This window comes from Haliotis rubra, unplaced genomic scaffold (assembly GCF_003918875.1).
Source record: "Haliotis rubra isolate DU_JTF1 unplaced genomic scaffold, ASM391887v1 Scf241, whole genome shotgun sequence".
Classification (NCBI taxonomy): Eukaryota; Metazoa; Mollusca; class Gastropoda; order Lepetellida; family Haliotidae; genus Haliotis; species Haliotis rubra.
In genome coordinates, this window is record NW_025766459.1 from 1,046,135 (window position 1) to 1,061,588 (window position 15,454).

The 15,454-nt window shown below is 39.3% G+C and overlaps 1 protein-coding gene across 1 annotated transcript in view; it reads right to left on the bottom strand.

Annotated features, from left to right (window-relative positions):
- Positions 1–15,454, bottom strand: part of LOC124278763 (alpha-L-fucosidase-like) — a 31,245-nt gene that overhangs the window by 12,835 nt on the left and 2,956 nt on the right. The window contains exons 2-4 of the mRNA XM_046714534.1: positions 14,255–14,361; positions 13,436–13,566; positions 10,764–10,897 (exon numbers count right to left, since the gene is read on the bottom strand). Coding sequence (XP_046570490.1) covers positions 10,764–10,897; positions 13,436–13,566; positions 14,255–14,361 — 372 coding nt within the window. The remainder of the gene's footprint in view (positions 1–10,763; positions 10,898–13,435; positions 13,567–14,254; positions 14,362–15,454) is intronic.

Here is a 15,454-nt window from a genome sequence, read left to right on the forward strand (position 1 = left end):
CAGATAGGTAGTGAATCACGGTAAAAGATCTAGATAGAGGACCATGTGCATCTATGCAAGTGTTGACAGATAGGTAGTGAATCACGGTAAAAGATCTAGATAGGGGATCATGTCCGTCTATGCAAGTGTTGACAGATAGGTAGTGAATCACGGTAAAAGATCTAGATAGAGGACCATGTCCGTCTATGCAAGTGTTGACAGATAGGTAGTGAATCACGGTAAAAGATCTAGATAGGGCATCACGTCCGTCTATGCAAGTGTTGACAGATAGGTAGTGAATCACGGTAAAAGATCTAGATAGAGGACCATGTCCATCTATATAAGTGTTGACAGATAGGTAGTCAATCACGGTAAAAGATCTAGATAGAGGACCATGTCCATCTATACAAGTGTTGACAGATAGGTAGTGAATCACGGTAAAAGATCTAGATAGGGGATCATGTCCGTCTATGCAAGTGTTGACAGATAGGTAGTGAATCACGGTAAAAGATCTAGATAGAGGACCATGTCCATCTATATAAGTGTTGACAGATAGGTAGTGAATCACGGTAAAAGATCTAGATAGAGGACCATGTCCATCTATACAAGTGTTGACAGATAGGTAGTCAATCACGGTAAAAGATCTAGATAGAGGACCATGTCCATCTATACAAGTGTTGACAGATAGGTAGTGAATCACGGTAAAAGATCTAGATAGAGGACCATGTCCATCTATACAAGTGTTGACAGATAGGTAGTGAATCATGGTAAAAGATCTAGATAGAGGACCATGTGCATCTATGCAAGTGTTGACAGATAGGTAGTGAACCACGGTAAAGATCTAGATAGAGGACCATGTCCATCTATACAAGTGTTGACAGATAGGTAGTGAATCACGGTAAAAGATCTAGATAGATGATCATGTCCATCTATACAAGTGTTGACAGATAGGTAGTGAATCACGGTAAAGATCTAGATAGAGGACCATGTCCATCTATACAAGTGTTGACAGATAGGTAGTGAATCATGGTAAAAGATCTAGATAGAGGACCATGTCCATCTATACAAGTGTTGACAGATAGGTAGTGAATCGTGGTAAAAGATCTAGATAGAGGACCATGTCCGTCTATGCAAGTGTTGACAGATAGGTAGTGAATCACGGTAAAAGATCTAGATAGGGCATCACGTCCGTCTATGCAAGTGTTGACAGATAGGTAGTGAATCACGGTAAAAGATCTAGATAGAGGACCATGTCCATCTATATAAGTGTTGACAGATAGGTAGTGAATCACGGTAAAAGATCTAGATAGAGGACCATGTCCATCTATACAAGTGTTGACAGATAGGTAGTGAATCACGGTAAAAGATCTAGATAGAGGACCATGTCCATCTATACAAGTGTTGACAGATAGGTAGTGAATCACGGTAAAAGATCTAGATAGAGGACCATGTCCATCTATACAAGTGTTGACAGATAGGTAGTGAATCACGGTAAAGATCTAGATAGAGGACCATGTCCATCTATACAAGTGTTGACAGATAGGTAGTGAATCACGGTAAAAGATCTAGATAGAAGACCATGTCCATCTATACAAGTGTTGACAGATTGGTAGTGAATCACGGTAAAAGATCTAGATAGAGGACCATGTCCATCTATACAAGTGTTGACAGATAGGTAGTGAATCACGGTAAAAGATCTAGATAGAGGACCATGTCCATCTATACAATTGTTGACAGATAGGTAGTGAATCATGGTAAAAGATCTAGATAGAGGACCATGTCCATCTATACAAGTGTTGACAGATAGGTAGTGAATCACGGTAAAAGATCTAGATAGAGGACCATGTCCATCTATACAAGTGTTGACAGATAGGTAGTGAATCACGGTAAAAGATCTAGATAGAGGACCATGTCCATCTATACAAGTGTTGACAGATAGGTAGTGAATCACGGTAAAAGATCTAGATAGAGGACCATGTGCATCTATGCAAGTGTTGACAGATAGGTAGTGAATCACGGTAAAAGATCTAGATAGGGGATCATGTCCGTCTATGCAAGTGTTGACAGATAGGTAGTGAATCACGGTAAAAGATCTAGATAGAGGACCATGTGCATCTATGCAAGTGTTGACAGATAGGTAGTGAACCACGGTAAAAGATCTAGATAGAGGACCATGTCCATCTATACAAGTGTTGACAGATAGGTAGTGAATCACGGTAAAAGATCTAGATAGAGGACCATGTCCATCTATACAAGTGTTGACAGATAGGTAGTGAATCACGGTAAAAGATCTAGATAGAGGACCATGTCCATCTATACAAGTGTTGACAGATAGGTAGTGAATCACGGTAAAAGATCTAGATAGGGGATCATGTCCGTCTATACAAGTGTTGACAGATAGGTAGTGAATCACGGTAAAAGATCTAGATAGAGGACCATGTCCATCTATACAAGTGTTGACAGATAGGTAGTGAATCACGGTAAAAGATCTAGATAGAGGACCATGTCCATCTATACAAGTGTTGACAGATAGGTAGTGAATCACGGTAAAAGATCTAGATAGAGGACCATGTCCATCTATACAAGTGTTGACAGATAGGTAGTGAATCACGGTAAAAGATCTAGATAGGGGATCATGTCCGTCTATGCAAGTGTTGACAGATAGGTAGTCAATCACGGTAAAAGATCTAGATAGAGGACCATGTCCATCTATACAAGTGTTGACAGATAGGTAGTCAATCACGGTAAAAGATCTAGATAGAGGACCATGTCCATCTATACAAGTGTTGACAGATAGGTAGTGAATCACGGTAAAAGATCTAGATAGAGGACCATGTCCATCTATACAAGTGTTGACAGATAGGTAGTGAATCATGGTAAAAGATCTAGATAGAGGACCATGTGCATCTATGCAAGTGTTGACAGATAGGTAGTGAACCACGGTAAAAGATCTAGATAGAGGACCATGTCCATCTATACAAGTGTTGACAGATAGGTAGTGAATCACGGTAAAGATCTAGATAGATGATCATGTCCATCTATACAAGTGTTGACAGATAGGTAGTGAATCACGGTAAAAGATCTAGATAGAGGACCATGTCCATCTATACAAGTGTTGACAGATAGGTAGTGAATCATGGTAAAAGATCTAGATAGAGGACCATGTCCATCTATACAAGTGTTGACAGATAGGTAGTGAATCGTGGTAAAAGATCTAGATAGAGGACCATGTCCGTCTATGCAAGTGTTGACAGATAGGTAGTGAATCACGGTAAAGATCTAGATAGGGCATCCGTCCGTCTATGCAAGTGTTGACAAATAGGTAGTGAATCACGGTAAAGATCTAGATAGAGGACCATGTCCATCTATATAAGTGTTGACAGATAGGTAGTGAATCACGGTAAAAGATCTAGATAGAGGACCATGTCCATCTATACAAGTGTTGACAGATAGGTAGTGAATCACGGTAAAAGATCTAGATAGAGGACCATGTCCATCTATACAAGTGTTGACAGATAGGTAGTGAATCACGGTAAAGATCTAGATAGAGGACCATGTCCATCTATACAAGTGTTGACAGATAGGTAGTGAATCACGGTAAAAGATCTAGATAGAGGACCATGTCCATCTATACAAGTGTTGACAGATAGGTAGTGAATCACGGTAAAAGATCTAGATAGAAGACCATGTCCATCTATACAAGTGTTGACAGATTGGTAGTGAATCACGGTAAAAGATCTAGATAGAGGACCATGTCCATCTATACAAGTGTTGACAGATAGGTAGTGAATCACGGTAAAAGATCTAGATAGAGGACCATGTCCATCTATACAATTGTTGACAGATAGGTAGTGAATCATGGTAAAGATCTAGATAGAGGACCATGTCCATCTATACAAGTGTTGACAGATAGGTAGTGAATCACGGTAAAGATCTAGATAGAGGACCATGTCCATCTATATAAGTGTTGACAGATAGGTAGTGAATCACGGTAAAGATCTAGATAGAGGACCATGTCCATCTATACAAGTGTTGACAGATAGGTAGTCAATCACGGTAAAGATCTAGATAGAGGACCATGTCCATCTATACAAGTGTTGACAGATAGGTAGTGAATCACGGTAAAAGATCTAGATAGAGGACCATGTCCATCTATACAAGTGTTGACAGATAGGTAGTGAATCATGGTAAAAGATCTAGATAGAGGACCATGTGCATCTATGCAAGTGTTGACAGATAGGTAGTGAACCACGGTAAAAGATCTAGATAGAGGACCATGTCCATCTATACAAGTGTTGACAGATAGGTAGTGAATGACGGTAAAAGATCTAGATAGATGATCATGTCCATCTATACAAGTGTTGACAGATAGGTAGTGAATCACGGTAAAAGATCTAGATAGAGGACCATGTCCATCTATACAAGTGTTGACAGATAGGTAGTGAATCATGGTAAAAGATCTAGATAGAGGACCATGTCCATCTATACAAGTGTTGACAGATAGGTAGTGAATCGTGGTAAAAGATCTAGATAGAGGACCATGTCCGTCTATGCAAGTGTTGACAGATAGGTAGTGAATCACGGTAAAAGATCTAGATAGGGCATCACGTCCGTCTATGCAAGTGTTGACAGATAGGTAGTGAATCACGGTAAAAGATCTAGATAGAGGACCATGTCCATCTATACAAGTGTTGACAGATAGGTAGTGAATCACGGTAAAAGATCTAGATAGAGGACCATGTCCATCTATACAAGTGTTGACAGATAGGTAGTGAATCACGGTAAAAGATCTAGATAGAGGACCATGTCCATCTATACAAGTGTTGACAGATAGGTAGTGAATCACGGTAAAGATCTAGATAGAGGACCATGTCCATCTATACAAGTGTTGACAGATAGGTAGTGAATCACGGTAAAAGATCTAGATAGAGGACCATGTCCATCTATACAAGTGTTGACAGATAGGTAGTGAATCACGGTAAAAGATCTAGATAGAAGACCATGTCCATCTATACAAGTGTTGACAGATTGGTAGTGAATCACGGTAAAAGATCTAGATAGAGGACCATGTCCATCTATACAAGTGTTGACAGATAGGTAGTGAATCACGGTAAAAGATCTAGATAGAGGACCATGTCCATCTATACAATTGTTGACAGATAGGTAGTGAATCATGGTAAAGATCTAGATAGAGGACCATGTCCATCTATACAAGTGTTGACAGATAGGTAGTGAATCACGGTAAAAGATCTAGATAGAGGACCATGTCCATCTATACAAGTGTTGACAGATAGGTAGTGAATCACGGTAAAAGATCTAGATAGAGGACCATGTCCATCTATACAAGTGTTGACAGATAGGTAGTGAATCACGGTAAAAGATCTAGATAGAGGACCATGTGCATCTATGCAAGTGTTGACAGATAGGTAGTGAATCACGTTAAAAGATCTAGATAGGGGATCATGTCCGTCTATGCAAGTGTTGACAGATAGGTAGTGAATCACGGTAAAAGATCTAGATAGAGGACCATGTGCATCTATGCAAGTGTTGACAGATAGGTAGTGAACCACGTAAAAGATCTAGATAGAGGACCATGTCCATCTATACAAGTGTTGACAGATAGGTAGTGAATCACGGTAAAAGATCTAGATAGAGGACCATGTCCATCTATACAAGTGTTGACAGATAGGTAGTGAATCACGGTAAAAGATCTAGATAGAGAGGACCATGTCCATCTATACAAGTGTTGACAGATAGGTAGTCAATCACGGTAAAAGATCTAGATAGGGGATCATGTCCGTCTATACAATTGTTGACAGATAGGTAGTGAATCACGGTAAAAGATCTAGATAGAGGACCATGTCCATCTATACAAGTGTTGACAGATAGGTAGTGAATCACGGTAAAAGATCTAGATAGAGGACCATGTCCATCTATACAAGTGTTGACAGATAGGTAGTGAATCACGGTAAAAGATCTAGATAGAGGACCATGTCCATCTATACAAGTGTTGACAGATAGGTAGTGAATCACGGTAAAAGATCTAGATAGAGGACCATGTCCATCTATACAAGTGTTGACAGATAGGTAGTGAATCACGGTAAAAAGATCTAGATAGGGGATCATGTCCGCTTCTATGCAAGTGTTGACAGATAGGTAGTGAATCACGGTAAAAGATCTAGATAGAGGACCATGTCCATCTATACAAGTGTTGACAGATAGGTAGTCAATCACGGTAAAGATCTAGATAGAGGACCATGTCCATCTATACAAGTGTTGACAGATAGGTAGTGAATCACGGTAAAAGATCTAGATAGAGGACCATGTCCATCTATACAAGTGTTGACAGATAGGTAGTGAATCATGGTAAAAGATCTAGATAGAGGACCATGTGCATCTATGCAAGTGTTGACAGATAGGTAGTGAACCACGGTAAAAGATCTAGATAGAGGACCATGTCCATCTATACAAGTGTTGACAGATAGGTAGTGAATCACGGTAAAAGATCTAGATACATGATCATGTCCATCTATACAAGTGTTGACAGATAGGTAGTGAATCACGGTAAAAGATCTAGATAGAGGACCATGTCCATCTATACAAGTGTTGACAGATAGGTAGTGAATCACGGTAAAAGATCTAGATAGAGGACCATGTCCATCTATACAATTGTTGACAGATAGGTAGTGAATCACGGTAAAAGATCTAGATAGAGGACCATGTCCGTCTATGCAAGTGTTGACAGATAGGTAGTGAATCACGGTAAAAGATCTAGATAGAGGACCATGTCCATCTATACAAGTGTTGACAGATAGGTAGTGAATCATGGTAAAAGATCTAGATAGAGGACCATGTGCATCTATGCAAGTGTTGACAGATAGGTAGTGAACCACGGTAAAAGATCTAGATAGAGGACCATGTCCATCTATACAAGTGTTGACAGATAGGTAGTGAATCACGGTAAAAGATCTAGATAGATGATCATGTCCATCTATACAAGTGTTGACAGATAGGTAGTGAATCACGGTAAAAGATCTAGATAGAGGACCATGTCCATCTATACAAGTGTTGACAGATAGGTAGTGAATCACGGTAAAAGATCTAGATAGAGGACCATGTCCATCTATACAATTGTTGACAGATAGGTAGTGAATCACGGTAAAAGATCTAGATAGAGGACCATGTCCGTCTATGCAAGTGTTGACAGATAGGTAGTGAATCACGGTAAAAGATCTAGATAGGGCATCACGTCCGTCTATGCAAGTGTTGACAGATAGGTAGTGAATCACGGTAAAAGATCTAGATAGGGGATCATGTCCGTCTATGCAAGTGTTGACAGATAGGTAGTGAATCACGGTAAAAGATCTAGATAGAGGACCATGTGCATCTATGCAAGTGTTGACAGATAGGTAGTGAACCACGGTAAAAGATCTAGATAGAGGACCATGTCCATCTATACAAGTGTTGACAGATAGGTAGTGAATCACGGTAAAAGATCTAGATAGAGGACCATGTCCATCTATACAAGTGTTGACAGATAGGTAGTGAATCACGGTAAAAGATCTAGATAGAGGACCATGTCCATCTATATAAGTAAGTGTTGACAGATAGGTAGTGAATCACGGTAAAAGATCTAGATAGAGGACCATGTCCATCTATACAAGTGTTGACAGATAGGTAGTCAATCACGGTAAAAGATCTAGATAGAGGACCATGTCCATCTATACAAGTGTTGACAGATAGGTAGTGAATCACGGTAAAAGATCTAGATAGAGGACCATGTCCATCTATACAAGTGTTGACAGATAGGTAGTGAATCATGGTAAAAGATCTAGATAGAGGACCATGTCCATCTATGCAAGTGTTGACAGATAGGTAGTGAACCACGGTAAAAGATCTAGATAGAGGACCATGTCCATCTATACAAGTGTTGACAGATAGGTAGTGAATGACGGTAAAAGATCTAGATAGATGATCATGTCCATCTATACAAGTGTTGACAGATAGGTAGTGAATCACGGTAAAAGATCTAGATAGAGGACCATGTCCATCTATACAAGTGTTGACAGATAGGTAGTGAATCATGGTAAAAGATCTAGATAGAGGACCATGTCCATCTATACAAGTGTTGACAGATAGGTAGTGAATCGTGGTAAAAGATCTAGATAGAGGACCATGTCCGTCTATGCAAGTGTTGACAGATAGGTAGTGAATCACGGTAAAAGATCTAGATAGGGCATCCGTCCGTCTATGCAAGTGTTGACAGATAGGTAGTGAATCACGGTAAAAGATCTAGATAGAGGACCATGTCCATCTATATAAGTGTTGACAGATAGGTAGTGAATCACGGTAAAGATCTAGATAGAGGACCATGTCCATCTATACAAGTGTTGACAGATAGGTAGTGAATCACGGTAAAAGATCTAGATAGAGGACCATGTCCATCTATACAAGTGTTGACAGATAGGTAGTGAATCACGGTAAAAGATCTAGATAGAAGGACCATGTCCATCTATACAAGTGTTGACAGATAGGTAGTGAATCACGGTAAAAGATCTAGATAGAGGACCATGTCCATCTATACAAGTGTTGACAGATAGGTAGTGAATCACGGTAAAAGATCTAGATAGAAGACCATGTCCATCTATACAAGTGTTGACAGATTGGTAGTGAATCACGGTAAAGATCTAGATAGAGGACCATGTCCATCTATACAAGTGTTGACAGATAGGTAGTGAATCACGGTAAAAGATCTAGATAGAGGACCATGTCCATCTATACAATTGTTGACAGATAGGTAGTGAATCATGGTAAAAGATCTAGATAGAGGACCATGTCCATCTATACAAGTGTTGACAGATAGGTAGTGAATCACGGTAAAAGATCTAGATAGAGGACCATGTCCATCTATACAAGTGTTGACAGATAGGTAGTGAATCACGGTAAAAGATCTAGATAGAGGACCATGTCCATCTATACAAGTGTTGACAGATAGGTAGTGAATCACGGTAAAGATCTAGATAGAGGACCATGTGCATCTATGCAAGTGTTGACAGATAGGTAGTGAATCAATTAAAAAGATCTAGATAGGGGATCATGTCCGTCTATGCAAGTGTTGACAGATAGGTAGTGAATCACGGTAAAAGATCTAGATAGAGGACCATGTGCATCTATGCAAGTGTTGACAGATAGGTAGTGAACCACGGTAAAAGATCTAGATAGAGGACCATGTCCATCTATACAAGTGTTGACAGATAGGTAGTGAATCACGGTAAAAGATCTAGATAGAGGGACCATGTCCATCTATACAAGTGTTGACAGATAGGTAGTGAATCACGGTAAAAGATCTAGATAGAGGACCATGTCCATCTATACAAGTGTTGACAGATAGGTAGTGAATCACGGTAAAAGATCTAGATAGGGGATCATGTCCGTCTATACAATTGTTGACAGATAGGTAGTGAATCACGGTAAAAGATCTAGATAGAGGACCATGTCCATCTATACAAGTGTTGACAGATAGGTAGTGAATCACGGTAAAGATCTAGATAGAGGACCATGTCCATCTATACAAGTGTTGACAGATAGGTAGTGAATCACGGTAAAAGATCTAGATAGGGGATCATGTCCATCTATACAAGTGTTGACAGATAGGTAGTGAATCACGGTAAAAGATCTAGATAGAGGACCATGTCCATCTATACAAGTGTTGACAGATAGGTAGTGAATCACGGTAAAGATCTAGATAGAGGACCATGTCCATCTATACAAGTGTTGACAGATAGGTAGTGAATCACGGTAAAAGATCTAGATAGAGGACCATGTCCATCTATACAAGTGTTGACAGATAGGTAGTGAATCACGGTAAAGATCTAGATAGAGGACCATGTCCATCTATACAAGTGTTGACAGATAGGTAGTGAATCACGGTAAAAAGATCTAGATAGAGGACCATGTCCATCTATACAAGTGTTGACAGATAGGTAGTGAATCACGGTAAAAGATCTAGATAGAGGACCATGTCCATCTATACAAGTGTTGACAGATAGGTAGTGAATCACGGTAAAAGATCTAGATAGAGGACCATGTCCATCTATACAAGTGTTGACAGATGGGTAGTGAATCACGGTAAAAGATCTAGATAGGGGATCATGTCCGTCTATGCAGAGTGTTGACAGATAGGTAGTGAATCACGGTAAAAGATCTAGATAGAGGACCATGTGCATCTATGCAAGTGTTGACAGATAGGTAGTGAATCACGGTAAAAGATCTAGATAGAGGACCATGTCCATCTATACAAGTGTTGACAGATAGGTAGTGAATCACGGTAAAAAGATCTAGATAGAGGACCATGTCCGTCTATACAAGAATGTTGACAGATAGGTAGTGAATCACGGTAAAAGATCTAGATAGAGGACCATGTCCATCTATACAAGTGTTGACAGATAGGTAGTGAATCACGGTAAAAGATCTAGATAGAGGACCATGTCCATCTATACAAGTGTTGGCGGATAGGTAGTGAATCACGGTAAAAGATCTAGATAGAGGACCATGTCCATCTATACAAGTGTTGACAGATAGGTAGTGAATCACGGTAAAAGATCTAGATAGAGGACCATGTCCATCTATATAAGTGTTGACAGATAGGTAGTGAATCACGGTAAAAGATCTAGATAGGGGATCATGTCCGTCTATGCAAGTGTTGACAGATAGGTAGTGAATCACGGTAAAAGATCTAGATAGGGGATCATGTCCGTCTATACAAGTGTTAGCGGGTCGCCCACCTCTCATTGTACAGCCAGGCCAGGAACTGGGTGGAGTTCCAGTAGACATCGGGAGCCTCCCAGTCTCCGTCCGACCAGATGACGTCCGGCTGGTACGTGTTGATCAGCTCGTACAGCTCCGGCATGGTCTTGTCCTGAAACATTCACGCACTGTAGCTCCTACTGTCAACATTTACTGTTTAACACTGCACTCAGCAATATTACAGGTATTTCACAATAGTTTGTACACAATCAACTCCAGACCAGACAATCCACCAATCAGCAATATTACAGGTATTTCACAATAGTTTGTACACAATCAACTCAAGACCAGGCCATCCACCAATCAGCAATATTACAGGTATTTCACAATAGTTTGTACACAATCAACTCCAGACCAGGCCATCCACCAATCAGCAATATTACAGGTATTTCACAATAGTTGGTACACAATCAACTCCAGACCAGGCCATCCACCAATCAGCAATATTACAGGTATTTCACAATAGTTTGTACACAATCAACTCCAGACCAGACAATCCACCAATCAGCAATATTACAGGTATTTCACAATAGTTTGTACACAATCAACTCCAGACCAGGCCATCCACCAATCAGCAATATTACAGGTATTTCACAATAGTTTGTACACAATCAACTCCAGACCAGACAATCCACCAATCAGCAATATTACAGGTATTTCACAATAGTTTGTACACAATCAACTCCAGACCAGACAATCCACCAATCAGCAATATTACAGGTATTTCACAATAGTTTGTACACAATCAACTCCAGACCAGGCCATCCACCAAATCAGCCATCTGACCATATGATCCTGTTAGTCACATATTGTGACAAGCGTGGGTTACTGAACAGCTTATTGGAATATGAAAGTCATAATCAATCATATTTTAACAAACCTATTGGCCATTATTGAGTTGTACTTACAAACAACATTATTGTGTCATGGACTCACATGGTACAATCTGTACTTTACTGACAACTGTAATCCCAGATATAAAACATGTTGCATTATTGAGTTGTACTTACAAACAACATTATTGTGTCATGGACTCACATGATACAATCTGTACTTTACTGACAACTGTAATCCCAGATATAAAACATGTTGCATTATTGAGTTGTACTTACAAACAACATTATTGTGTCATGGACTCACATGGTACAAATTCTGTACTTTACTGACAACTGTGATCCCAGATATAAAACATGTTGCATTATTGAGTTGTACTTACAAACATCCTTTGACTGTTTACTGATTGTCTGATGTTAAGTTTCCATTTAATTGTTGAGATGAGATGTGTTGGTTTCAAATATATCAAAGTTGTATGATGTTACAAATTGTTACAGTTAGTAGAGTAACACATTATTGTAAGATTTCAATAATACCAATAATAATAATGCTTGACAACGACACAAGAATCTGTATCGAAACGTCACATCACCTCAATAAAGAAGTTGTTCATCCTTAAAATTTGTCCTTATCAGATTCACCAACTTCTAAAAATGCCACTCAAAGATGTCACCTGATATACTCAATTCAGGGAATTTACAGAACATAACATTGCTGCCTTGCACTTGTGGTGGAAAATATTACCTGGGTGCATGGTGACAGCAGACATTCCCAGCACTAGCAATATTTCACCACACTGAATGAAGTATATGCACAATTAAGTTGGACACTGATGATTGGGCAACAGTTGGTAAAGGGAAATAACTCTTTCAGCACTATGAGGACTGACTGACTGAGTTTGGTTTTACGCCACTTTTAGCAACATTCCAGCAACATCACGGCGGGGGACACCAGAAATGGCTTCACACATGCACTGTGAAGAAAGGTCAAAGCCCACAGCTTCAAACATGACCCTGTCATGATTTTCCCATCAAATAATAACAACAGTTTTGCAGCAGTGTGTTATTTCTATGAGGTGAGAAAGTAGTAGGGGTGAAACGGTACGATCTTACCACGGTACGGTACGTATTGCGGTACAAGACCTTTGGTTCGGTTCAGTTCGGTTCGGTATATGAGAAATGATCATAATGCAGAAAATTGACATATGGCAAAGAATTGATAGATTTTGACAAAACGATTCGAGTTTTAGACAGTTTTTACCGGGTATACCGAACCGTAGGCAAAATACCACAGTTCTACTAATACAGCGGTAATACAGCGGTATACCGAACCATAGGCAAAATACCACAGTTCTACTAATACAGCGGTAATACAGCGGTATTCCGAACCATAGGCAAAATACCACAGTTCTACTAATACAGCGGTAATACAGCGATATACCGAACCATAGGCAAAATACCACAGTTCTACTAATACAGTGGTAATACAGCGGTATTCGAACCATAGGCAAAATACCACAGTTCTACTAATACAGCGGTAATACAGCGGTATACCGAACCATAGGCAAAATACCACAGTGCTACTAATACAGCGGTAATACAGCGGTATACCGAACCATAGGCAAAATACCACAGTGCTACTAATACAGCAGTAATACAGCGGTATAGCGAACCATAGGCAAAATACCACAGTTCTACTAATACAGCGGTAATACAGCGGTATACCGAACCGTAGGCAAAATACCACAGTTCTACTAATACAGCGGTAATACAGCGGTATACCGTTTCACCCCTAGAAAGTAGTTGCTGAAGCTTACCTTAACAAAGTCCTGTGTGGTGAAGTTGTTTGCCTTGTCGCTGAGGTAGAGGGGGTGAAACCATTCAAACATGGAGTGGTACAGACCAAAGTGCAGCTTGGTCTTGTTTCGGATGGCTGTTGCAAGTTCACCTGGATACACAAATATCAGTCTTACAATGTTCTAAATGACACAAATTTACACAGTCCATAACAGGGAGTAACACTGCATCAAATCTTCAGAAAACGTGGTCCACTGACTACGTACATTACTATATCAGTACTCAGTGACTGAAATGGTAGAAGGTCCCTCGTGAGCTTGAGGTTATTTTATTTTAATACAGACCGCTCAATATCTCCTCATCTCCAATACACTGCCAACAAGCTATGTGAATGGACCGATATTTCAGACTTCAAATGTATGATGATAATAATTGGATATGAAATAGGTAAGAATTTTCTCCTAGTTTATTCCACATATTTTACAAGTTCAGCCACACTGATCACTATGTCAACAATGAATAAGCTGCAAGGTTACCTTTCTGGAAATCAAATAACAGTTCCCAAAATATCTGATGCATTGTTCACCATGAAAACATCCCATTCAACAACATAATTTGACAATGTTTGACTATATTTGTTTGTGAAATTCAATCCATTTCCCACTTGACATGTCTTCAACAGTGACTGTTTCTTTCTAATAATGTAGTGAATTTGATTACTGACTGTTTGGTTGGCCATGTACACAGACCATGTTTGATGGCATATACACTACTGCTAACAAAGCAACCACACAAAACCTCAAGTTTGTTGCATGTTGATGTTCAGTCTAAATACATACCAACAATATCTCTCTTGGGGCCAACATCCATAGAGTTCCAGTTAAATGATGCCTTTGAAGGCCAGTTACAGAAGCCTTCATGATGCTTGCTTGTAAATACTATGTACCTGAAATGGAACAGTGATTGTGCGTCATGCTCACAATTCATTTTAGTACAACAGTACTCAGTCAAAGTGCATGTTATCATAGATGAAAATGCTTATCATGAACAAAACACAAATATACTAGAAATGGTGTGGTACAAAAAACTGGTTTGGTATTGAGATCACACAGACCATGAGAGTAGAGAGACCTTTAGCTTCCAATTTTACTTTATGCGGTTAACTTACTTTTTCTCAAAAAATATTTCCAAGGCATTATTTACTGAGTAAGCCATATTACAGATGTATTCTAACACTGCATTCAACAGATTCAATAATTAAATATTAAGTCCTCAACTCTTGTTCTCTGTTATATAATCTGCTGTTTTAGACGTGGGGGTCAGTACACGTCAAATCAACCTATCATCAGATTCTATGGCAACAAGGAAATTTGAAACCCACTACTTTCATATCCATTGTGATATATCGTAACCTGGTAGTTTTGTATCCTTGATGTTACCTGGATCATCTAATTTCCCTTAATCCCTTCATCACAAAACAATAAATGGACTGGACTCCATTTTGTACAAAAAGCTATTTTCAGCAGCGTTCAAGGACAGGAATTTCAATTAGCCCATGGCACTGGTTGATCTAGTTCTTTACAGTTCTAGTTCTTTCAAGAATATATAAAGTGGTTCACATAAAGGCGACATTAGACACTAGTTATCATGCCTGTCAAATGTATATCTCTCAGTAACATATTTCAAGACTGAACAGGGATTCAATTTTAAAATATTCATGCATCAGTTTCATGTATCTGCCATATCGGTTTTAAAACAATAAAATAAGAAAAACATTTCTGACATGTGTTTTGATAAACTCAGCAAAGAGAAACATATCTATCAGGACGTATTGGAGTGCATGTATATAATCATCCCTAATTCACTACACTAGAGTCACGTTCTGTTGTGTCAAAATTGAATGGACCTTGAGGCTGAGTTATCCAAAGTCTGACGGAACCAACAAATCCATAAATAAAGGAAGAATACAAAGGGACCAAGCTTTTAATTTAAAACAAACATAAGTTTGATGCATCAAATTTTGACACACAGGTGCTTTG